The sequence below is a fragment of the Ahaetulla prasina genome, chromosome 8 (assembly GCF_028640845.1).
Source record: "Ahaetulla prasina isolate Xishuangbanna chromosome 8, ASM2864084v1, whole genome shotgun sequence".
Lineage (NCBI taxonomy): Eukaryota > Metazoa > Chordata > Lepidosauria > Squamata > Colubridae > Ahaetulla > Ahaetulla prasina.
In genome coordinates this window covers 45,053,102-45,079,974 of record NC_080546.1, presented here as the reverse complement: position 1 = coordinate 45,079,974, position 26,873 = coordinate 45,053,102, and the positions used below count along the sequence as shown (strand labels likewise).

The 26,873-nt window shown below is 38.0% G+C and overlaps 2 protein-coding genes across 2 annotated transcripts in view; one reads left to right on the top strand and one right to left on the bottom strand.

The window, feature by feature from the left end:
- Positions 1 to 311: 311 nt before the first annotated feature.
- FGF2 (fibroblast growth factor 2) lies at positions 312 to 21,884 on the top strand. The gene is made up of 3 exons (XM_058193113.1): positions 312 to 958; positions 18,377 to 18,480; positions 19,865 to 21,884. Exons 1-3 carry the CDS (start codon positions 772 to 774, stop codon positions 20,048 to 20,050), a joined length of 477 nt encoding a protein of 158 aa, XP_058049096.1. The 5' UTR covers positions 312 to 771; the 3' UTR covers positions 20,051 to 21,884.
- The window catches only part of NUDT6 (nudix hydrolase 6), a 22,309-nt gene continuing 15,951 nt past the window's right edge, over positions 20,516 to 26,873 (bottom strand). Inside the window, exons 4-5 of the mRNA XM_058193112.1 lie at positions 23,327 to 23,381; positions 20,516 to 20,913 (exon numbers count right to left, since the gene is read on the bottom strand). Of these exons, the coding sequence (XP_058049095.1) occupies positions 20,516 to 20,913; positions 23,327 to 23,381 (453 nt within the window). The remainder of the gene's footprint in view (positions 20,914 to 23,326; positions 23,382 to 26,873) is intronic.

Below are 26,873 nucleotides of genomic sequence, written 5' to 3'. Positions count from 1 at the left end.
TACGGTGGGGCAGCAGTGACCGATCGCGCAGGGGCAACGGCCAAACTCGGGATTTGCCCAGGCGGCCCAAAAAGGGCCCCGGAGCTGAGTTAAGCGAGCGCTGGGCAGGGTAGGGTTACGCGAAGGGATGCGAAGGAGGCGGGAAGGAACGAATCTCTTCGCTTCTCCATCCTTGCCAGTTTCCAGCAGCGGAGCCAGGGCGAGCGGTTCTCTCGTGCCGGGGGACAGGCAGAGAGCCAGCGCAGGGAAGCGCCGAGGGGAAGGTGTGTGTGTGTGGGGTGTGTGTGTGGGGAGGAGAGCAGGAAGGAGGAGGGGCCGGGGGAGGCCGGGGGCAACAAACAAGTAAATAATAGCGCGGACTGAGCGGGCCTCCTAAGGCAGCCACAGGAGGTAGCGACTCCCTTCTTGGCTCCTGGCATTGGGCGACAGCAGGCAGCGAAGCCTTCCGCCGGCCGGGCTCTGTTGACCGCCTGGCGAAAAGAACTGACTGGACGTCCAGCTCGGAGCTGCGGAGCGACGTGAAGAAGCTTTGGAAGGAGAACGAAAGCGGGGCAAAGAGGACGCCCCCTCCCGTTCTTCCCCCCTCCCCAGCCCTCCCCGCCTTTCCTCCCCGTGCGAGGGAGCGCTCCCTTTCAGGCAGGCGCTCCGCGGGGCAGCCGTCGAGAGGCGATACTGGGGGGCCGCGGCAGAGGGAGCCGTCGAGGCGCGGGGAGAAGCGGCGGAAGGGCGTCCAGAAGGGCGCCCTCGGTTGTGGCGCCGGGCCCGGCGGGGATGGCGGCTACGGGGAGCATCACCACCTTCCCCGACGACGGCGGTGGTGGCGGCGGCAGCGGTGGCCCCTTCCCGCCTGGACACTTTAAGGACCCCAAGCGGCTGTACTGCAAAAACGGAGGCTTCTTCCTGAGGATTAACCCTGATGGTCGAGTGGACGGAGTCCGGGAGAAGAGCGACCCGCACAGTGAGTAGCTGCCCTCCGGCTTCGCCTCCCACCGCCACGTCCGTCCTCAGATTCCTCGGAGGGGGATCGCGCGGAACCCCCCACCTCTCCTTCTCTCTCTCTCTCGAGTTAATCAATTGCAAGGCCTTCCCTCTACTCGAGCTTCGGACTAAACTGCCTGTCGTCTCCAAAGCGTTTTCTCAAAAGGCCACTGGAAAGAATAAACAAAACGTTTCGTTTCTCTTCCAAGAAACTTCGTCAGTTGTGATGGGGTGGGGGAAGGATAGGTTCTGACCCCCATGATGGTGGTGAGGTGGGATTGTATTTCTTTACAGACCCCTGGCCCCTTAGCACTCTCTGTACAGGCCGTCCAGTCTCAACTGTCAAGACTTATCCTTCCATTTCCACCGCAATCGCAGCTGATGAAGTTTCTTGGATGGGAAACGAAACGTTCTTCTTCCTCGAGGAAAAACTCAGTCCAGTTGCTTTTTGAAAAAAACACTTTTGAGACCTGACTAGGTGGCTCAGTGGCTAAGACACTGAGCTTACCGATCAGAAAGGTCAGCAGTTCAAATCCCTAGTATAGTTCTCCTGTGTGAGCAGGGGCTAAGGTCCCTTCCAACTCTGTTATTGTTACTGTTACTGACAACTATGAAATGGATGACCAAGAATCTCCCCAGATACTTAGCTTGTCTGTTGGTAATACTTTCAATTATTTATTTGGTTTTTATCCTGTTGCAATGCTCATGTCTGCGAATTTTATCTAAGACTGGTCTAAGCCTTAACAGCTGATCCAAAATCAACTCCTTTCATGGCAGGCTATGCCACCTTGATTAAAAATAAGGCATTGTAAATATGTATTTAATTGCATTTTTAATATGTTTGGGCACAGAAGGTATGACCTTTTCAATTTGCTCCTATCTGCAGCACAATCCTTTGTAGATCTACCCATATTAGAAGTCAGCAGGATTGTAGCCTAAATCAACACGATCCTTTCCTTCATCCAGGGAGAATTACCTATGGGAAATTTAGCTGTTGCATATTTCTGTGTGGCTTTATCATTTCTTTTATAAATAATAAACATGTATGCCATACTGTTTAACTTTATAAAGAGATGCAGCTTGTGCCATTCATAAAGTATGCCACTTTGCCCAAATGCCTGCTACTGTAGCATCTTCCTCACATTTCCATTTTCATCCGTGCCCAATGAGAATTGAGTTTGACATGGTGTTCTAAACACCAATTAAAGTTCAGTTTTGGTTTAGTGCCCTGTGTAGGGCTACCAGATATATAAACAAACAAAGGAGGACATGGACAATTGGCAAGGAGAACAAATGAGAAAAGGGTACTCTGTTTAACTTTCTGGTCATCTGTGACAACAAGTATAACAAAAAAAACCTTGCAAAAATGAATTCATAACTATATATGAAATTACTTTTTCTAACATCAGTAAGACTGGTTTTTCCATCACAGTATTTATTCAACAAATCTTTATTTTCAAGAACATATGCTAGAGATAATATAATTGCTGACTAATTTTTCAAATTTCACCATAGAAATGTATGATGAGTCATGTGATCTACATACTACAGTGATCATAGATTTGAAGGGGCTGGTGCTGGTTTCTGGAAATAAATATCATATACAGTATATCACAGAAGTGAGTACACCCCCTCACATTTTGTATATATTTAAGTATATCTTTTCATGTGACAACACTGAAGGAATGGCACTTGGCTACAATGTAAAGTAGTGAGTATACAGCTTGTATAACAGTGTAAATGTGCTGTCCCCTCAAAAAAACACAACACACGGCCATTAATGTCTAAACTGGTGGCAACACCCCTAATGTCCAAATGGGGCCCAAGTAGCCATTTTTCCTCCCTGGTGTCATGTGACTCATTAATGGTACAAGGTCTCAGGGGTGAAGGGGGAGCAGGTGTATTAAATTTGGTGTTATCGCTCTCACTCTCTCATACTGGTCACTGGAAGTTCAAAATGGCAATGAACTCTCTGAGGATCTGAAAAAACATCTTTATGCTCTACATAAAGATGGCCTAGGCCAGGGGTCTCCAACCTTGACAACATTAAGACTTGTGGACTTCAACTCCCAGAATTTCTTTGCTGGCTGAGGTATTCTGGGGATTGAAGTCCACAAGTCTTAAAGTTGCTGAGGTTGGAAACCCCTGACCTAGGCTATAAAGATTGCCAAGACCCTGAAACAGCTGCAGCATGGTGGCAAAGACCATACAGTGGTTTAACAGGAGAGGTTCCACTCAGAACAGGCCTCACCATAGTCAAACCAAAGAAGTTGAGTGCCCATGCTTAGCTGGGCACTCCAGAAGTTGGCTTTGGGAAATAGCTATATGAGGGCAGCCAACATTACTGCAGAGGTTGAAGAGGGGGGTGAGTGTCAGCCTATGTCAGTGCTCAGACCATACGTTGCGTGCTGCATCAACTTGATCTGCAGGGCTGTCATCCCAGAAGGAACGACTTCATCTAAAGATGCACAAGAAAGCCTGTAAATGGTTTGCTGCAGACAAGCAGACTAAGGACATAGATTTGTCCTTAGATGAGATGACTGAGGCTCGTCTTGTTGATGTGGTTTGGGATGAGTTTGATTCTGTGGCTCCCGAGGACATGGACAGGTTGCTGGGGAGGCTGCATGCCACTACATGTTTACTGGACCCGTGCCCCTCCTGGCTGGTGCTGGCCACTCAGGATGTGACACGAGGCTGGCTCCGGGGTATTATAAATGTTTCTTTGATGGAGGGGGTCTTTCCCGCTGCCTTGAAAGAGGCGGTGATGAGACCCCTCCTCAAGAGGCCTTCCCTGGACCCAGCTATTTTGGGTAATTATCGTCCAGTCTCCAACCTTCGCTTTGTGGCGAAGGTTGTAGAGAGTGTGGTGGCACGGCAGTTCCCTCAGTACCTGGAGGAAGCTGTCTATCTAGACCCGTTCCAGTCCGGCTTCCGGCCCGGGCATAGCACGGAGACAGCTTTGGTCGCGTTGGTGGATGACCTCTGGAGGGCCAGGGATAGGGGTTGCTCCTCTGCCCTGGTCCTGTTGGATCTCTCATCGGCTTTTGATACCATCGACCATGGTATCCTGCTGCGCCGGTTGGAGGGGTTGGGAGGCACCGTTTATCGGTGGTTCTCCTCCTACCTCTCCGACCAGTCGCAGACGGTGTTGACAGGGGGGCAGAGATCGGCCGCAAGGCGCCTCACTTGTGGGGTGCCGCAGGGGTCGATTCTCTCGCCTCTCCTGTTCAACATCTACATGAAGCCGTTGGGCGAGGTCATCAGTGGCTTTGGGGTGAGTTATCATCTGTACGCTGATGATACTCAGCTGTACTTTTCCACCCCAGGCCACCCCAGCGAAGCTGTCGAAGTGCTGTCCCGTTGTTTGGAGGCCGTACGGGTCTGGATGGGGAGAAACAGACTCAGACTCAATCCATCCAAGACGGAGTGGCTGTGGATGCCGGCATCCCGGTACAGTCAGCTGCAACCGCGGCTGACCAGCCACTGGCCCCAACGGAAAGGGTGCGCAACTTGGGCGTTCTCCTGGATGAACGGCTGTCGTTTGAAGATCACTTGACGGCCGTCTCCAGGAGAACTTTTTACCAGGTCCGCCTGGTCCGCCAGTTGCGCCCCTTTCTTGACCGGGATGCCTTATGCACGGTCACTCATGCTCGTCACTTCTCGACTGGATTATTGCAATGCTCTCTACATGGGGCTACCTTTGAAGTGTACCCGGAGACTGCAGTTAGTCCAGAATGCAGCTGCGCGGGTGATTGAGGGAGCACCGCGTTGCTCCCGGGTAACACCACTCCTGCGCAGTCTGCACTGGCTACCTGTGGTCTTCCGGGTGCGCTTCAAGGTTTTGGTTACCACCTTCAAAGCGTTCCATGGCTTAGGGCCCGGGTACTTACGAGACCACCTGCTGTTTCCACATGCCTCCCACCGACCCGTACGCTCTCACAGAGAGGGTCTTCTCAGGGTGCCGTCTGCCAAGCAGTGTCGGCTGGCGGCCCCCAGGGGAAGGTCCTTCTCTGTGGGAGCACCTACTCTCTGGAACGAACTTCCCCCCGGTTTACGCCAATTGCCTGACCTTCGGACCTTCCGCCGGGAACTGAAAACTTATTTATTTATACAAGTAGGACTGGCCTGACTTTTTAAATTCTAAATTTAAATTTTAAACTTTTAATGGTAATTTTATTGGGTATTTTTATGGTCAGTCGACGGTTTTAATTTGGCCTTTTATTGAATAAGCTTTTTAATGGTTATTTTAATATGTATATTAATTGTTTTAAATGAAGGCTGTACACCGCCCTGAGTCCTTCGGGAGAAGGGCGGTATAGAAGTTTGATAAATAAATAAATAAATAAAAAATAAAATTTCTGGAACAATGTCCTGTGGTCCAATGAGACCAAGATAAACTTATTTGGTTCAGATGGTGTCAAGTGTGTGTGGTGGCAACCAGGTGAGTACAAAGACAAGTGTGTTTTGCCTACAGTCAAGTATAGTATTGGGAATGTCGTGGTCTGGAGCTGCAGGAGTGCTGCTGGCACAGGAGCTATAGTTCATTGAGGGAACCATGAATGCCAACATGTACTGTGACATACTGAAGCAGAGCATGATCCCCTTCCTTTGGAGACTGGGCCTCAGGGCAGTATTCCACCATGATAACGACCTCAAACACACCTCCAAAACAACTACTGCCTTGCTAAAGAAGCTGAGGGTAAAGGTGATGGACTGGCCAAACATGTCTCCAGACCTAAACCCTATTGAGCATCTGTGGGGCATCCTGAAATGGAAGTCGGAGATGCTCAAGGTTTCTAACATCCACCAGCTCCATGATACGGAGGAGTGGAAGAGGACTTCAGTGGAAACCTGTGAAGCTCTGGTGAACTCTATGCCCAAGAGAGTTAAGGCAGTGCTGGAAAATAATGGTGGCCACACAAAATATTGACACTTTGGGCCCTATTTGGACATTATCACTTAGGGGTGTACTCACTTTTGTTGCCAGCATGTATGGAAAAAAAATTCAAATTAATTAAGAAAGATAGTCAGAATACATTGTTCCTAACTAATAGCACTATGAATTCTGTCTCATGGTATGCCTTCCAAACCTACATTATTTAGTGCTGTAGGTTTTTACTGCTATTCTAAGATCATGAGTGGACTAAAATACCAGAACCAGAACTGCTTCCCTCTACCATCCTGCCATGCCAGATGTACTTACCTTGCAAAGATCTGTCTCTGCCATGGTTTATTTGCCTGAGGGAGAGGAGTGCAGGATGATTCCCCTTCCAGTGTCCAGTTGGCTTGCAAATGCTTTTCACACTGAGAGTGAAATGTTCTGGGGGCCGTGATCTTGTGTGACTTCAGGCACCAAATCGCTGCATAAACAGACGGGTTCCTGAAGTCACGCAAGAGCACAGCCCCAGAACCTTTCACTCTTGGCGTGAAAAGTATTTGCAAGCCGACTGATAGGCTGGAAGCAACACAATTTGCTTCCAGTGTCTCTTGGCTTGCAAATGCTTTTTGCGCTGAGAGTGAAATGTTCTGAGGACTGTAATCTTGTGTGACTTCAGGCACCGATTCGCTTTTGTGAGATCACAGCCCCCAGAAGATTTCACTCTTGGCACAAAAAGCATTTGCAAACCGACTGGATGCTGGAAGTGAAATTGTCCTGCTCTCCTCTTCCTCAAAGACAAAGAAACCATGGCAGAAAAGAGACAGACCTTTGAAGGTAAGTGAGTCTGGCATGGCAGGATGGGAGGGAGGTAGCATGAGGTATCTCAGTGGGTCGGGGAAGCCTTGGGTGGCCTGTTCCATTACTAGGCCTCCCATGGCCTTCCCCACCCTGAGATACCTTGTGCACTTGATCCGTGCATTTGATTAGCGATAAGTGGGCAAAAGCAGGGAGTGATCATGTTAAAATTACGTGATTCACTCCTATGAATCCTTGAGTTAGGAATGTAATTGGCAGGCTCCATTACATTTGTAACTGGAGGATTACCTGTAGTTCAGTACTTCATATTGTATTCTCCTGTAGCACCTGCAGCTATAATTGTGCCCTTTATTTTATGTACATTTGCTGTAGACTGATTGTTGCATTGGTTCCAACTATATTAGTGTTCTACTTGATCTTTTCTACATAGAAAAGTGTTACATTCTGCTTTTTTCAACTCAATTCCTCATATTACAAAATCTTTTTTTTTACAATCTGTTTTACTATACAATAGTTCTTGTTTTGGCAATTCACAGATGCTTCTCTTTTTTATTGTTCTGTTGAGTCACTTCTAATTCTCAGGCCTGATAAGCCCAATTTCATTAAGAATGTCTGTCAGTGGCTGCTGTTTTGAGCTTGTAAGCTTGTTCTTGTAAAATTGGTGATAAAATTTAGCCACCATGCCCTCTCTTAGATTATTTCCCCTAATGCCTTTAATTTTCCAAGTAGGATCTTCCCCAGTGATTCTTGCTAGATTTATATGCCTCTTTTCTTCAAGGAGTTCAAGGTGGCGTACAAAATGTTTCCTTTTTGTATGCTGGAGATATGATATGAAAGTAGCAGATTTTAGCTTTCTTCAGTAATAAAAGTTTCCTGCTTCAGTATTTGGAGCTTGATGGTTTTGTTAGAGCTTATCTGCTTCTCCCTCGTCCATAAAACAAAGGAAGGATTATAATATTATATGGCACTTTGTTCATAGAGAGTTTTCCCACGAGTAAGAAATATTTAAAAGTAGTCTCACTCTTGGTGATATTGAGAGCACACATTTAATGGTACCGTAGAAGATTGCTTCATGTCGACAGTAGAAAATTTAAAAAGCAACAAAATTATCAAATAAGTTTAAATAACTTCTCAGTTCAAGCACATCAAAGAAAGTACCAAGGAAAATATCAATGATTGTAATGTATCCTGGTAAATAGTCTTAACATCTGATTATCATGCTTAATTTGGCTTTACCCAACAGGATTTCAAGGGTTATAAAATCTCTTGAATTTGGAAATTAGGTGATAAAGAAAGCTTAATCTATCTAGCTATAAAAGGCATACCTTTAAGAAATAGAATCTGGCCACTGGGTGTATATCATAACATGATAACCATTTAGGAAATAACTATCCATTTAGGAAATAACTATCCATTAAGAGTGCCTAGGCCATTGAATCAGTAAGGCATGCTAGTCATTTCTGGCTCTAGGGGCAGTGCTCATCTCTGTTTCTAAGCCATCTCCATGGTCATGTGACTGGCATGACTCAATGCCGAAAGCACACGGAGCACTGTTACCTTCCCACCAAAGTGGTCCCTATTTTTCTACTTGCATTTTTTACAAAATGTGCTTTTGAACTGCTAGGTTGGCAGAAGCTGGACAAGTAACAGAAGCTCACTCCATTATGCGGTGCTAGGGATTCGAACTACTGAACTGCCGACCTTCTGATCAACAAGCTCAGCATTTTAGGGCCTGAGCCACTACATCCCTTTTGAGCCACCATGTCCTTTTTTGATTGAATCAGTAGACATTCTTAATTTCCAAAGAGATTCTTAAGTTCACTTTCTTCCTTGAAACAGCTATGTGCTCTTTCTCTAGATATTTGAAATCAATCAGTCCAAGATCTTGCTGAGTGAGCCTTGAACATTTTTTTACTGCAATTTGTCTGGTAATACATGCTTTATAATACAAAAGAAAGATATGGCATATCTTCTTGCATTATATGCCATGAATTTGGTGTTGACTTTAGTAACCACATAGATATTCTTCAGGAAGTTCTAACCCTAATCTGGTATTTCAGCAGTGCATGGGTAAAACATATAATCCATCTAATTAGAACCTAGGCTTTGAATCTAATTCTAAATTTTGTTTGACTAATTAGAGAACTTAGAACATAGAGTAAAACATATTTCCCTAATCTGTTTGTTTGATGATACATGATAAGGGTATTTTGTATATACATATTTTCTTAAATAAATTTTATTAATTTTCTATTTATTACATTTTTAGTGCTTAATAAACATCGTGTTGTCTGGGTATTTAAATTGCTTAACAATACAGATTCCATTCTTACTCTCCACCACCTTTTTCCAACCATTGGTAAAATAAGTTCCATGTTTGATAATATTCTGTGTCTTCTTTTTGTTTGATTTTCAATGTAAGACTATCCATTTCTGCACAATCTAATACTGTCTTAATTATCTCTTTGTCTTGCAGCATTTCTTCCTTTTTCCAATATTGTGCGAAGATAATCTTCGCTGCTGTTAAGACATGTAATATTAAATACATACTTTTCTTATCATTTTTTTCTGATATCATCCCTAATAAAAATAGTTCAGGTTTGAAATCTACACGTTTCCCTATTATCTTTTCTAACCATTTGTGCATTTTTGTCTAACATTTTTTGCTTTAACACAAGTCCACCACATATGATAAAATATGCCCGTTTTTTAATTACATTTCCAACATTTGCTCAACATATTTTTAAACATTTTACCTAACCTAGCAGCTGGTAAACGCCATCTGTAAAACATTTTATATAAATTTTCTTTATAAGAAGTTGCCATTGTTAACCTATAGTTTCTTTCCCATAAATTTTGCCATTTCTTTAGTTCTATGTTATAGCCAAAAAAATTTGTCCTTTTGTATCTTTTATCTGTTCATCCTCCATTTTTAAATTTAGTAAGAAGTTATATACCTTCTTAATTAGATTTTCATCAGAGTTAAACAGTGTCTTATCAAAAGGTGTTTGTCCTTTATAAAAACCATACTTTTTCATATCTATATTGCGCCTGAAATTGAGGCCACCATGATAGTATAATGCCCTGGTTTTCAAGCTCTTGCTTCAATTTTAATTTCCCTTCAGTGTCCAAAATGCCTTTATATGTCACAATTTTTTCAAATGTTACCAAATTTAGGTATGTGAAGGCTTCTGTTGTTGAGAGCCATTCTGGAATTTTCAAGTATATTTTAGGTTTTATTTTTTCCCATACAGATATTAGTGAGTTTCTTATATAGTGATTTTGAAAGTATGTATGGATTTTATTTTTCTCATACCATAGGAAGGCGTGCCATCCTAATTGTAAATCAGGTCCTTCTAAATATAACAGTTACTGTTATATATACATATTTTTGTTGTACATTGAAATACCTGTATCCAACAAAATTCTGTATGACTAAATACCTTAACTCAGGTGCTATATAGAGAGGTTTAAATGGATATTTTCACAATGCTGAACAAATAGTTGGTGCTGTCCGTTTTGGCAGTGCTGATCACATGCTTAGGAAATTATTTCTAAAGGAATACTATAATGTATAATATAGAATTAGTATAATTAAAATATATATGTTGTTATCACTAGAAACAATTAATAGATTTTTGCTGACATCATTACTGAACTGATGAGGCTTTAAGGATTTGTTTATAGATAAAGAGATGGGATATGGGAAGAAGCGATCATTTGCTGTATTTCAAAATAAGGTGATAAGTTACTAAGATTATTTATACTTATTGTGATGGAAGAAATTCATTTTTCTTTTTCTTTACTACATGTTTATTGTTCTTTTCTATTTTTTGTTGTTTTTGTTTTGCACCTTTTATTCTTTTATTTTTTTTATGTATTAGGTTTTATGGTTGCAATTCTAGTTTTTAATAACATTATTTTTCAAGATGCTCGTAATATAAGCCCTACCCCCAAAATAAGCCCCAGTTAAGATTGTCAGCCAGATGGATGAATTTAGTACCACATTTCCCCCAAAACAAGACTTAACCAGAAAATAAACCCTTTTGGAGCAAAAATTAATATAAGACCCGGTCTTATTTTCGGGGAAATACAGTATAAAGGACTAAAATTCCTTTTTGTCTTTCTAGAACTTTCTAGAACTTTCTACTTTCTATTCCTTTTTTGCAATCTAAGATTCTATCATATTTTACATTACAATTGCTGTCAAAAAGAAGAGCAACAAATTAATTGTTCCAGTATAATTTTTTGTTAATGTATTTTCATCATATATTTTCAGTCAGGTCACTTGTTGGTGCATCTGGACACATTGCCTTGTTTTCTTCCATTTCCAGTACTGAAACAGATTCGCCTAAAGTTTTTCCAATTCTTCTTCCTTTTTTTTTTTTAACTAATTCCCTCTGTGAAGGAGATGGGAGGTTCAAAAAACGTCATAGCTAGCAAGCTAGAGAGACAGATGATAGATAGACAGACAGACAGATGATAGATTCTCTTGCTCTGTGTTTTTTCTCATACTGTACTTTTGCTTCGTCTTTGTTCCAGGCTTGCTCTTCTCCTTTCAACTATGTTCAAATATTTGCTTAAAAAAAAAGAACTAGTCGTGTTACTGCTCTTTCACACTTGTCTTGTCTCTGAATGATATGTAAACTCCGTAACTTTTTCCCATTCTAATTAACGTTTTTAAGATTCCCCTTCCCTCAAATGAATGCTTATCCTTAGTTATGTATTTAATGCTTCATAATGATAAAGGTTTCCCCTGGCCAATCATGTTGGACTCTAGAAGGCGGTACCCATCTTTGTTTCTTGGCCAAGGGAGCCAGCATTGTCCAAAGACATTTCCGGGATCATGTGGCCAGCATGACTATACACCGAGATGCACAGAATGCTGTTACCTGTATAAATAATTGTACCTATTTATCTACTTGCATTTGCATGCTTTCAAACTGCTAGATGGCAGGAGCTAGGAAAAAAAAAACCCCGATCTCACCCTATTGCGTGGCACTTGGGTCTTGAACCCAGGCTGATGAACGAAATGTCTTTAACCGCTGAGCCATCATGCTAGCTTATGTTTCATAGCAGATGTTTATAAAGATCTTCTGATTCCCCCCCCCCTCCTGAAAAACAATAGTGAGAAGACACTGTGGAAAATGGTAGGACAGCTGGACTGTTTAACATAGTTTCTTTACACAAACACACACACGTGTGTGTGTGTGTGTGCGTGTGTGTGTGCAAATACCATTTTAGATGCATTTTCACATGTATTTTCACATGCAGGAAAAATGTAAGGATGATGCAGATGTCACAACAGAAAAATAGTGATTTTCAAACAAAAGATATGCTAATTTGAGCACTTTTAAAATGTTTTTAAAAGCAATGCGAGTGTGCAGTCTCTGGGAGAACAACTATTCACATTTCCACTCTTAAAAACTATCTAAGGCCACTAAACCCATGCCCACAGTGGCACAATGTTGAGTGCTTGGAGCTAGGTATGTCCCATAGATCATAGGTTATGGGACACCAATGCTTTAAGGAAACTAAACTTATCTTTATATATACTAGTTTTTTAGTATTGATGTGATTTTATGTTGGCTTTAAATTACCCACCCAGTTTTAGACATTTATTTCATGATTTACATACATCATTATTTGCTGATGAAAAATTTTTAGGTGATGTTCGTAATCCCTTAATCTCTACAGTTTACACAAGATTCTTCAATGTGAGTAGATCTTTTAAATTATTCAGCTACTTATTTTAGTTTTAGTGTCTCGATAAAATTCATTTTAAATATTATTCTTTTTTCCCTGTGGGATATAATCCTAGTCAGTTTCCCGGGAATAACTTCTATTGAATCCTGTATCAATCTGCATCATCAAACAGTTGTTCAATCAGCAAGGTGTTCTGTCAATTTTTCTTTCAATCTTTCATAACAGATTTGTTGTAATTATTCATTAAATCTTACAAATTAAAACTGCATCATTGGTAACTTTATATAAAGATGAGTCTTATACTGTGGAAGCAATGTGGTGTAGTATTCTCTACACTGATTAAATAAATGTTACAGAGTTTAAAAGTGTTTATATACTACAGAATGACCAGGGGGGCAGGGGGGAACCACTATGATGAGAAAGAAGAGCCAGCTATAATTGTTAATTGGTAAAGCAATACAGTAGTTGTAATTTTTTTTCCACATGTAACCTGCAGCTGTATAATCACCTTGCCTTCCTTCTCTTTATCCCAACTTAAATCCTGTATCGATTTAATTACCCCATGCATTTGATGAAGTGAACTGTAGCTTATGAAAGGGATGTGAAATACAAGCAGTAATGTTACTGGTATTTTTTTACCTGTAGCCGAATGGGAAGTTGGAAACTTCTTTTAACATTCTTATAAATTAATTAGACTGTTTTCTCATACCTAGCTAATAAATTAGCCAAAGATTAATTGTTCCTGTGAGTTGTCCTGCAGTACTTGAATGTGCAGTAATAACATTTAATTTAGATGGATTTGGCGTTGTAACTTTGCCACAGAGTATGTCATGCAGGGCCTCATGAAAGAATTTTCCTCAGAGGGCCTCTGCAAAAATGTTGGAGATGAGCCTTGAACTCTTGGCTCGGAACTGGCTTTTCCGTAGCAGAGACGGTAGTAATGCTGCTCATTGATCTAGAGATGTGCAGCCTGAGTTTTTTCAGTGAGTAACACAAGCTCCCTTCTTGTACATTGAAAATGAGAAGTGTTCTGATAATTTTGCCAGTTGAAGTAAATTAAATGTACTTGAGACAGCAAAACTCTCGAAGCTGTGTATGATTTCCTCCTTCTATTTCTCTTTGTAAGTTTGTTTGTTTACTTTATTTGGCTTATGCAGTGTTCTAAGCAAAATGAAAATATTTTTATTTCATTTATTTGTTTAAAATATTTGGGACCTGAGATTATTAGGGAACTTATTGTAAAGAAAAAAAAAGACAGACGGGTAAAAATATTATGAATGTTGTAGGCTGGATAAAAGAACCCATTGGTTCATGCATTTATATAGAAACAATCATCAAATTATTGGCTTAAAACCAACTTTTCTTTTTTAGCTGCTCACGCAGAAGTATTTTAATTATATGTGAGGTGAATGAGCAAATAGTGTGTAGGCCTTAGAATTCTGTTTGGATTGCTATGAACATATTGTTCCTGATTAGTTTAGTTTAGTTTAGTTTAGTTTGATTTCTATACCGCCCTTCTCCCGAAGGACTTAGGGCGGTTTACAGCCAGATAAAACACAATTATACATATAACATAAAAGTTTAAAAAACCTGTTAAAAAACTAATTCAATTTGGCCGGGTTAAGACTTAAAAACAATAATAAAACTGTAATAAACCCCTATTAAAATTACTATTACTTCAAGATTAACAGAAATGATATATCCACTACTAAGACATAGTTGTGACGTAATATGTATATTCATGGGGAGGAAAGTTCCCTTAGTATCTTTTTAATTCTTATCAAAGGTAGAAAGTAAGAGTATTACTTTATTGTGTCTATTTAAATAGCCTACAGTTCAATGGAATTTTTTGTTGGTCATTTTTTGAATGGTTCTTTGTTGGAGAAATTGGGGGCTACAGAATATTAATTATGCTTTTGGTGATAGATAGTTGAGTCCCAGTTTGGAATAGTGGTGAAAGACACCATGCTATATCCTGGGAATCTGTGAATTCTAGTCCTGACTAAGGCACAAAATCAACCAAGTGACTCAATTTCCCTCAGCCCTAGGAAGAAGGCAATAGCAATCACTTTCAAAAATCAAGAAAAACTGCATGGACTTGTCAAAGCCATGACCACTAATGACTTGAAGGCACTAAATAAATAAATAAAGTTATTCTTCTTTGACATTGTCCAATGCATTTTGTGCAAATGACATATTTCAGTTTGCAAATGCCAATGATTTTTTGGTTCTTTATATTATTTCAAACACTAACCAAGGTACTTACTTTAAGGAGGTAGTCACACATTTTATATTCAGTTTCAGGGTTTAAAAAATTTAAGGTTTGGTTATATATCAATATTACTGTCTAGAAAACATACCTTAGTAAATCCCTTTTTTCATTAGCAAAATTATAATGCAATTAAAACCAAGCAATGCTTATAAAATGTTGCAAGTGTATTTATAGTACATTTCCCATAGTTCTGTACGTAGAGCTATATTAGATTATGTTGTGAGAGGAATGTTCTAGCATCTACCCATGTCTAACATCTACCTATGTCTAATAAGGCATGGTAGAAATTAAATTCATGAATACATGAAAGTATTAATTAATCGTTTTCCCAATCAGTGGAACAGTTGTCCTGCTTTCCTTTCTATTAATTAGTCTCAGGTTTCCAGGTAGATGTTGAAAGATGTTTTACTCATTTATTATACCTTTACTATATATGCTTGGTAGTTACAAATAAATATGGTGTTTCCAACAATAGTCATAACTAGAGATAGCAAAGCCAAACTTATAAATCGGGGACCTAATAATATATAAACTGGTATCACGAAACTGATGTTTTGTTTAACGATAAGTAGCCTTGGAATGCTAAGTCTGGAATAGAAAGTATACAGTATATTAATCTGGAGACTACCTAATCATATTTGAACAGCAAAAGAAATTGGTCCGCATTTCTATTTAGGGTCATTTAAAAAAATGTGTAGTATACCCCAAGGAGGAAGCTCTATTTTGCATTTCTGGGGCACGTTTGGTTTGTTATTGGTATAAATGTTTTTATTTCTGTAAATCCTCAATTTAATACTCCTTAGTTTAGGAGACTTTGGATTTTAATGACTGAATGTACAGAATCCAAACTTTCTCCTAATTTCAAGCAAATCAGTTTAGACAATGTTTGCTGCTGCTTCTTATCATGGTTATTCACTGTTACTGGAAAATAAGTTTTTCTCACATACGTTTTGGAGTTTCAAGAATCCCATTTGACTTTAATAGCCTGCTAAATGAAGGGCTTACTGTAATTTCAAAGCAATCATAATTGTCTATGGTCATTAAGCATTTTTTGGTGGATCAGATGAATAGCCTGTTTATGACTAACAGCCTTCTGTACTAAATGGAAAACATTGGTTATAAACTTATTTAGACTAGTTTTGGTATATGAATGTAAAAATACATTTTTTCATCTTTAGCCATTTAAAGCTTAATTTTCAATTTTGTTTTTTAAGTAAATTTTGGCATATATGTATATGCTCATTTCCATTAGACTAGACATACCCAGGATTTGGGTATGTCTAGTCTAGTGAAAAGAAAGACTGAGGTGACATGATAGCAGTGTTCCAATATTTGACAGGTAGCCACAAAGAAGAGTGAATCAACCTATTTTCCAAAGGGGCAGAAGGCAAGGCAACCTAGATTCAAGTAAAAAGTTTCTGACAGTTAAAACATTAATCAGTGGAACAACTTGCCTCCAGAAATTGTTGGTGGTCCAACACTAAGAGGTTTTTAAGAAGAGATTGGACAGCCGGTGGTTTTAAATGGTATAAGGTCTCCAGTTTGAGCAGGAGGTTGGACTAGAAGACCTCCAAGGTCCTTTTTAATTCTGTTGTTCTATTATTCATAATGAGAAAGAAAAATAGGATTATTGTGGTTAAATCCCCTACTCTCTCTTCTCACACACAAACACCATTAAAGTCATTATGGCTGAAATCAGATTTCCTAAAATAAATCCTAATCAGCTAGTAGTCTGTAGCCTGCTATGTAAATTCACAGCTCCAGAGATGAATGAATACAAAGGAATATAGGCTAAAGCAAAATAGGACTCATTTCCTCCTCTTAAAAACTTCATGTTGTTGTTTAGAAGTTGATTTTCCCAGGTTTTGATCTTCTTTCCATTACCTACATGGAAGGATCAGAGGTTTCCCCATCCCCCCTTTACTATTTTGTGCCTGAATGTCTTGGATTTGGATTTCTCTCAATTACTTCCCTGTGTTTCTAATATAAATGTGATGGCAATAGTGAAGGCCAAATCTGGTTCTAGGCTTTTGCCTCACAGTACGCATATTTTTCCAATGAAACAGCTGAGACAGGAAGATAATTTTATTATGATTTATTCAGAATGTTCTGATAAAAAGGATTCCTCTCATTCAAAGAGGGAACCCTGAGACCCATCTTACATTCTCTTTTATAGTTAAGACATCAAAGGAAATTACAAAAGAAAAGTTGATTGGATAGGAGAAAAGCACCCCTCTTTGCATAGGAAATCAGTTACATGGAGTTAAACATGTTACATTTAAAAGAGCTGTAATGTAAGTAGGGGTGTAAAATTTAGCATGTTAATAAAAATAGGTTCATGAAGAGACAGGCCAAATGTCAATTAGCTTTCTTTCTTATCTGAAGATAAACTACACAGACATCCTATTCAGTAGTGGGTTTCAAATCCCGGTGCTACCAGTTCGCTATTGGTCGCGCACAGGTGTGCTCACTTTGCGAGCGTGCAGCGCTTCTGCGCATGCACAGAGAATTTTTGATGACATCTGGGTGGGTGGGTGGAGCCTCCTGCTGCCACCCTTAGTTCGCCTGAACCAAGGCAAACCGGGAGCAACTCACGATCCTATTAAAACTAACATGGAGAGCAAAGGCAGTTTTTATCTTGCAGTTTAGGAATGTACCAGTAACAAAACAAAGACCTTTTTACATTCCAGTTTGCAATGATTTAGTAAACCATTAACATCATTTAAGAGAGAAAAATAAGCCAAATTAAAATACAAAATAACTTGTTAGTTAGCAAGTACAATACTACCATACAAAGTTCATGTTGTGTGGCTTTCAATATACATGCATTTTAAGCAATAAACTTGATGACTTAGAATAGAATACAATACAATTTTATTGGCCAAGTGTGATTGGATACACAAGGAATTTGTCTTGGTGCATATGCTCTCTGTGTACATAAAAAGAAAAAATAGCTTCATCAAGGTACAACATTTACAACACAAATGATGGTCATAGGATATAAATTTAATACTTAATGATACAACACTTAATGATAATCATAGGGTACAAATAAGCAATCAGGAACAATCAATATCAATATAAATCATAAGGATTACCAGCAACAAAGTTACAGTCACAGTCATAAGTGGAAAGAGATTGGTGATGGGAACAATGAGATTAATAGTAGTGCAGATTTAGTAATAGTTTGACAGTGTTGAGGGAATTATTTGTTTAGCAGTGTGATGGCCTTCGGGAAAAAACTTTTCTTGTGTCTAGTTGTTCTGGTGTGCAGTGCTCTATAGCGTCGTTTTGAGGGTAGGACTTGAAACAGATTATGTCCAGGATGTGAGGGATCTGTAAATATTTTCACGGCCCTCTTCTTGATTCATGCAGTATACAGTATATACAGTATACAGTATACTTACTTGGGATTACTCCAAGATTTTTGGGTAGGAATATGAAATATTATTCCAAGAAAGTGTGCTCTATTAGAATTTCTATTTTAGCTCATATGGGACGTTCAGTTAATTTAGCAATACCTATTATGTACATTATTTGAATAATGTGTCTTATTAACATTAAACTCTTAATGTTTTTTAGGCTTTAGGATGCATACACAGAGAAATAAATTAGGTTTATTTTTCCATGTATGTATCCAGGACTTAATTTTAAGCAAACGGAAGAATAGCTTGTAGGCTGATAAATTATTGAAACATTATGATTGTCTTTTTCCTTTTCTTCAGTCAAGTTAATACTTCAAGCTGAAGAAAGAGGCGTGGTGTCAATCAAAGGTATACGTGCAAACCGTTTCCTTGCTATGAATGAAGATGGACGATTATTAGCACTGGTAAGCGTTTGTCAATTCCTTTCAATTTTTTCCCTTCTCATAATTAAGGCTTTAAGACAGCAGCTTTAATAGAAATATTATTATTTATATAATATAAATATAAATTTATATAAATAAATTTAATATAAATTTAAATATTTAAATTTAAATATAAATTTCTAGAGTATTGCAGAATGTTTTCTAAAAATGCTAAATTTTTGTAGAACTTGTGGATCAACAGTCTCCATTTTGGAAGTTCTTCTCAACAGCATTTCTTCTGGTCTTCAACATGTTAGTTTTCACTATAATGGAGTCATGGAGTCTGCTTTTTGGTAAACTGATGAGGAAATTAGATTTAACTTTAAAGGATATTCTATAGGACTCCGTAGCACTTCAGATTTGAAGGCACATATAGAGCCTGTTTGGAACTCTTTAAACCCAAAACATATTTTCCTGATCATGCAACTGCCATGCAAATCTCAGAAAAGGACTTTAGGATTCAGGACACTGGGACCAGGTTTACATACATTCCTCCATACACTCCAAAGCAACATTTTAGTTTTGATCTGAAATGCTGCAAGTTCAACTATTCCATGTGATTTATTTATATATTATATCAGAATAGGGTAACAGAAGGTCCTTCTTGTGGTTCTCATTGCCCTCAAAATAATACTGCTGATTTTCAGTGGCGAATTACTGAAGAACTGATGTTTCCTAACATTTTTGGTATAAAAACACAATAATGGTCCATAAAACTTTTTTTTATATATGAAACATTCCACATGCCAGCTCCTTCACTTCAGTTACTTAACTGTTGTTCATTCTTTAGTAACTCTTATCTACCTGTTTTATATTATCAATGAAATGGTTAATAATCCATTAATCAAAATTTGGAATAATTTCATTTAAATTCATAAAATGTCAATTGTCCTTAAATTTTAAGTCAGGTTAAATGCTAGTAATTTTATATTCTAAAAATTAAAACAGGATTTTAATGTGACTAACAACACAATACAAATACCCTGGTATTCTGAAAAGTATTAATCCAAAAAAGTATTTGCAACTATAGATTTTTCAGTTCATTACTATACTCCTACCTAAAATTTCATAATGATAAGGATGTTAATCTTTCACATGGAAATAACAAAACTAATTTGTAGAAAACAGTTACTTTACACTTAAGTAGTATTTATGATATGTTTATGTATAAAGATGGGCAAATGAGGAAATCTGCAGTTAAAATGTTATGATTTGATCTAAACTCAACATAGATTTGATTATATCTTTTATATCAAGTGATTGATTTTAGTAAATAGTTAATCAGCCAGAAGAACATATCTGATAAATCATTTTATTTTTTCACAAAGGCTATAAATAATACCTCCCTCTTTTTTCTTTCTTTCAGAAATACGTAACAGATGAATGCTTCTTTTTTGAACGCTTGGAATCTAATAACTATAACACATATCGGTCTCGTAAATATTGTGATTGGTACATAGCACTGAAACGAACTGGTCAGTACAAACCTGGACCAAAAACTGGACGAGGACAGAAAGCTATTCTTTTCCTTCCAATGTCTGCCAAAAGTTGATCTGAGTGTCAACAATTCATAAAATATTGTGCAACAGTAGTAGATGTTCCCTCCTCCACAAGACAAATTAATGTGATATTTTCCAATCAACTGTGTTTGCTGATTAATTTGGTATCATTACTGTGTAGAACTGTAAGACTGAAAACCCTTTTCATTCTCCGTTTATATAAGTGTGTTTGTGTATATACTAATGTGAGTGTGGCATGGAGATATAGTTCCACTTAAATATGTCAGTGAAGTATTTCCAGTTAGATTTTATAATCATTTTAATCTTATGATTTAGGAGTAGACATTCTATTGAATGTGAAAAAAGTTTTAAACTATGCATAGTCTACAGAGTCTTTATTATTTAAGGGTAATATCTTTTTAAAAGACATAAACATTAATATTGATTTTAATCTGGAACAAAATACACAAACATAGGCTTTGATTTCAAATAATCTTAAATTAAAAAGAATATTAATTTTACTGCATATCTGTCACATTTTTATAATTTTCTGGCAGCTCTCTGTGGTACAACTTATAGAAAAGGCCTGTATACACAGCTGGCAATTCTCTCATAGATATATCAATTTGATCAAACCCTTCCCGATATCCATAGAGAAGTAATCTAGCTATATTGCTAGTGATTGGAGTAGTTTCTTTTGTCTTGGAAAGCTCTGTAAGGTCCATCCATTCACATCTTAAGCACTCCTGCTGGCAGAAATTAATATGGAAAGAAGAAGGCTCCAGACGACAGATTATGTACATATCTGATTTCCCAAAGGCTCCAGGTTGCCCATGCTGCTGTCGTATGCTTAGAATAGACTTGAATTCAGACGTTATACCTGTCTCTTCAAAAACTTCTCGAACTGCTGTGTTCCCTAAGAGGAAGAATGAACTTATATATGAGTTTTAACCAGAAATTATAATTTTAGGAGCTTGTAAAAATATTAGATAGGTTTTTTTAAAAAAACCTCAGGAAAACAATCATTACAGAGACTTCAACTGTTGCAGAGGCAGGGGTCCCCAACTCCCGGTCTATGGATTGGCACCAGTCCTCAGCATTCCAGCAACCAGGCCGAGCAACAAGCAAAGCCCCATCCACGGTTTGGAGGCAACACACAAAACTACGCCCCTTCCAGTCTGTGGAAAAACCATGGAATCAGTCCCTGGTGCCCGAAAGTTTGGGGGCCGCTGCTATAGAAAGTAAGGAAGATAACCTTGACAGAAATATGCAGAAACCATTGTCTAGACTACTATTCTAGCCACTCTCAATAAAAGTAGTTTTAGGCTTCTTATAGAATTTCCTCATCTGGTCTACCTAATGAAGCTGATATCAATCTTATAAATCCAATTATGATGTAACCTCTTCTCCCTAATTCAGTCAATTAGGGAAGTATCTGTCTGAGCCACTTCCAAATGTTATCTCACGCTTCTGGACTTAAATGGTTCAGCCTCTTTTCTCTAGGCAACAGCTCTTGCTTATCTCTGTCACGGTCATCTTCCTTACTCTCTGCAATTAGTTATAGTCTAAAATAATTATTGAAGTCACTTTAAGAAAGATATATATCTGAAATTTGAGAGCTTCTAGTAGAAAACAGTTGGTCAAAGTTAATGCATTTTAAAACGAATGCAACATTATATTGTTTAATTACTTACTAATGTATGTAACAAGCATAACTTAATGATTTTCAATTTTTATTTTCAGAGCAATGTGATTATACTGCTCTTAATAAAAAAAGAGACATTATTAGTCTTTTTGAATATTTTTGGCAATAAATATATTATTTGGCAATAACTCATTTAATTGTCATCAGGTTGAATTGAGTGTTATTACTTGTGTCTAAATACTGATAAAAGAGGTATCTTTAATTGACCAGGTTAATTGTCTGTCCCCTTGCCCTCCCAAGATTTATTCTAAAGCAGGGGTCTCCAACCTTGGTCCCTTTAAGACTTGTGGACTTCAACTCCCAGAGTCCCTCAGCCAGCAAAGCAAAGCTGGCTGAGGAACTCTGGAAGTTGAAGTCCACAAGTCTTAAAGAGACCAAGGTTGGAGACCCCTGCTCTAAAGCAGATTTGGAAGGGTACATGGAACAGGAGAGCAAAAAACCTCAACTTTGTGATTTTCAGTTTTGAAACCACATTTCAATTTATGATACATTCTTGAGGGGAATAAGCAGTACTAGCCACAATACAGCATCTATACAAGTATTAAGTATTAATTATTAATTATGATTCAGCTTCCTGAATAGAGGTAATCCTTGACTTACAAGTTCATTTATTGACCGTTTAAAGTTCCGACACTGGAAAAAGGGATTTATGATCATTTTTCACACTTATGGCTGTCATGCCCATGGTCATGTGATCAAAATTCAGATGCTTAGCAATTGACTCATATGTATGACGGTTGCAGTGTCCTGGGATCATGTGATCACATTTTGCGACCTTCTGACAAGCAGTGAATTGAGAAGTCAGATTCGCTTAACAACCATGTTAATAACTTAATAACTACAATGATTCACTTAAGAAATATGACAAGAAAGATCTTAAATGTGGAAAACTCACTTAACAAATGTCTCATTAGCAATAGAAATTTTGGGCTCAATTGTGATTGTAAGATTGTACAGACTAACTGTATTGCCATCCTCCTCTTCAAATTAGTTAGGGATTTATTATCTCAAATGTTTGTATTCAAGGCTTTAAAGTCCCTAATGAAAAGTAGTGTTCTAAGTACTTTGAGAATACCTTTCAGCAGCTATTTAATTTAAAACCTCAGATTAGTTTCCCCAATCTGCCTTTGTATGTGGAATCAAGGTGATATATACAGATATAATTATCTCATTGGCAAAGCATGGTTTCCCTTTTCATGTGTGCCATCACTCCCATTTTTGAGGTAGTTAAATTAGCAACTATTCCAATAAGACAGTAGTTACCGGTGCTATTACTAAACCACTTCTAAAAAGGCTGAATAATAAGCCATTCTGCAAATTGCTGTTTGGCTCATATTTAACCAAAACATCTCTTTACCACTCAACTAATAACAGATATCTCCATAATTTAACTGGATAACAGCCACATTAAATATGAGATATTCTATATAAATTAAGAAAATATTTGTATTAAGTAAAAACACTACCAGCTATTTTGATTCAGTATAGATTATCTTAGTTACAACTAAAAGTCCTGAATCTTCATAAGAAAATTTCAAGATTCAGGACTAAGTTCTGAAATCTGCAAGTTTTGGCAACAATTTATTTATAACTGATGTAATAATCTCTATAGCTAAATACTTACCAATGTCTTCACCTGGTTCAGACAAGCCTCCTGGAAATTTCCATGCATTTCTTGTCTTAAAAGAAATAAAAGAACTCATTAGCTCAAGGATCCCCCAACTCCTGGTCTGTTGCCCAGTACTGGCATGCCAGAAACTGGGCCATGCAAACAAGCAAAGCCCCATCCACGGGATGTAAGCAGCACACGAAATCACACACCCTCTGGTCCATGGGAAAACCTCTCAACACGGGACCAGACATTGGTGCCCAAGAGGTTGGGGGCCACAGCATTAGCAATTTTCTTGCTTTTTGTTTTTGTCTTTTCTGTGAGGAAGAACTAGAATTGACTAGTCCTTATTTACAAACTTGTTTTTTCAGATGTGATAATTAGAGACAAATGTCTATACAATATATTGCAAGAAAACATCTACTGATTCATCTAGTCAATTTTGCTGTTCATTAACTATCCAAATAATAAATATAAAATTAAATAAACTATTTAGTACTTATATTTTGTGGCCAGTATTTAAAACAGAGCTTTGAATTTGTAAATACAATTACCGGTAATTATGTATTAGATGGAAGCAGTGGTGGGATTCAACCAGTTCGTACCACTTTGGGAGAACCGGTTGTTAACTTTCTGAGCAGTTTGGTGAACTGGTGGTGGGAAGAAATCATTAGGGAAGAGAACTGACTGTTAAATTATTTGAATTCCACCACTGGATGGAAGCCCAAGTAATCTAAAGTTTAAGCACATATATTCTATTTCAGTGTTTCCTTTTTGAAAGCAAAATCCATTTCTTTTTTACATAAAGATGTATTGATCTAATACTGTTCTATTCGGCACTGGATATAAAGTTTTCTTTTGTGTCTGTTATAATCAGTAAAAGCAGTGAATTACTTTTTTGTTATAAAAATAACAAAACTAAACCAGATTCTTGTGTATTATGATTTCTTATTCTATAATTCAGATTTTTATAAAATGGAGATATCTGTCTGCTGTAATTGTTCATGAAAGATATAAGCCATTTTCCAAATAAACAATGTTTTATCGCATGCCATGTCTATAAGGGTGGGAGACAACTGTATCCTGTTATTGAGCCTTTCTTCAAAAAGTAACCTAAAACCAATCAGGATGAATCTCAGTTTGTTCAGCTCAGGTACACTTGGCCACTTTTTCAAACTTTTCTCTTCAGCCCAACTTTAACAATAACAGCAACAACAACAAAAAATCACTCTGCCTAAAATACAGAAATATATACCTATTTTTTAAAAAAACCCTGAAACAGAAAAGATGTGCTCTAATTATGCAGTCAATGTTCATTTTTTAAAAAATGGAAGTGAGGGGACAAAACCAAAAAATAATTATTACAAAACATTCTGAATAAAATCTCTAATTAGCAATATACATTCTACCTGCTTAATCATGATCCTGCGTTTGAGAAGATTCATTTCAAAGATGGTATCTTGACAGAATGTTCTATTCTTTTATTTTGATGCTTCCGGGTAGAGTATTCAGTTTGTTTAGTTTTGGAGTAATAGTTTCCCAATTTTATAGAAAAATACAGGCACTTAAGGCCAGCCCCTTAGGGGAGTTGACTTGTTTTATCCAGTCAAGTGATATGCTCCAACTCTGATATCAACTGACAAATCAGAAAGTATCTAGCTATCAAACCTCTTTCTACATACACCCAATTGAATGGGGAAAGATCTGCCCTAACTGGTTAAAATACTGTGTAAAAGAGAGATCTGAAACATCAAGAGGTAGAAAATAATGATGAGCAGGAGTAATTCTTGATTTACAACTGGTGACTAAGTAACCATTTGAAGTTACAATGGAGTTATTCGGGGGATTACTTACAACCTGGATTCAAAATTCTTCAAGTCACACATACACACACCCTGGTGAAAAAGACCACACTTTGGGCGCTTGGCATTTACAGTCATTTGCAGCATCCTACAGTAATAGGACCATGTTTTACAATGATTCTGACAAAATGGTGCATAGCGAACCATGGATTTGGTTTTTTCAGCGATCACTGGAAAAAAGGTCACAAAAAATGGCTGACCTGCTTTACAACTGTCATGACTTTGACTGTAAGAGGCAGGTTCCATTAAGTTGTAACTTGTGAACCACCTATGCAGGAATATTCCCTTTCTAGAATCCAGTGAAATTATCAGGTACTTTCTAGCAGGGTTTTATAAATTGTTCTGAGCAAACCTAGGGTTTTGCAAAAATTGAATGGAGCGCCATTAATGGGGGGACACTAAGGGCAAAAACAACAACAACTCCATTAAAACACACCCAGTTCTATTTTACTACAGTTTGTCTCTTAATCTGGAATTCTGAGATTTTTTTTCTTTTTCTGAGGTTCTACAGCCTGAAAAAAGTTTTAAACCTACATATAGAGGTTTCTACATATAGGATATCTTAAAATGGGGGTAACCAAGAAAAAATTCTGATACAACTTGGACATTTTTTCAGCTGCAAAGGGAGAAAAATCACTAGGCTATTTTATTTTTTAAGGCCATCTGATTCTACAAGGATCCCGGGCAACTTATAAAAAATCAAATATGTAACTAAACAGTTTAAAACGTAACAAAACTTAAGTGGCCAGAAAGAAAACAACAATAATATTAACAGTGGTTCCATCAGAACCCTAACTCCAGCCTGGGAGCAGAGCCGGATCTTCAGGGACTTCCGGAACACTTGGAGAGTGTGACCAAAATGTACCTCCGGGGGTGGGTGGGTGGAGATGCTATTCTAGGACAGGAAGAACGAATTTCTTAAGCTTCCAATTCACTGTGCAGGTGGATGTCCTTACTCTAACCTCTGTTCTACTTGCTCTATGTGTTGTATTAGAACAATATCACTGTCATTGTTGATATCAAGTAGGCCAACCTCCCTATCAGCTATGTTGCACTATACAGTATCTCAGAATTCCCATGTAGGAGAGCTTCCATTTGGCAAAGTTAATTCAATCTAACTGGAAAACTCCACATTAAGCATGGTTGTTCTTGGCAAGTCAACTGGTCAGTATTGCAGTCATCCCTGCCATGAAATAAACAAGTATGTGTTTGTGGAAAGGGCACATTCTGGCTTGTGGAAAACAAAGATGACTTCCTATAAGAGATATCCCTGTTCTATCAAAAAGAATAACGAAAACGGTCAGCACTAGGTAAATACCAGTCTGGCTCCTCATTCACAAAATATTAATGAGTTCTTGACTACTGCATTTTTAAAACCATCTGACAAAATAAATATTTTGTTTCATAAGAGTCTAAGACTTTATTTTCAGCCATTGGAAACTGTTCTGTATTTTAATTGGCTTTTAACCCTGATGACATCACATAAGCAGCTCTTGAAATAAATTGACAAAGTACAGGTCACTATTATGCAAATACAAGCTGACTTTGAATTTTCACTAGGCCACATCCTTGGAAGGCTGTAATGTTTCAAAATACATACAAAGAGAAAGACACACATACACATACAGACATGCAATCAGAAATACATTTCTAAAACTAAAAGAAGCATTAGCAAATTTCAAGTGAATATTAAAGACAAC

What these genes read in the sequence shown, in the direction of transcription:
- FGF2 (XM_058193113.1), top strand. Translation starts at nt 772, where the DNA reads ATGGCGGCTACGGGGAGCATCACCACCTTCCCCGACGACGGCGGTGGT. An exon ending in GGAGAAGAGCGACCCGCACA is followed by an intron (nt 959 to 18,376) that starts GTGAGTAGCTGC and finishes CCTTTTCTTCAG; the next exon opens with TCAAGTTAATACTTCAAGCT. An exon ending in ATGGACGATTATTAGCACTG is followed by an intron (nt 18,481 to 19,864) that starts GTAAGCGTTTGT and finishes TCTTTCTTTCAG; the next exon opens with AAATACGTAACAGATGAATG.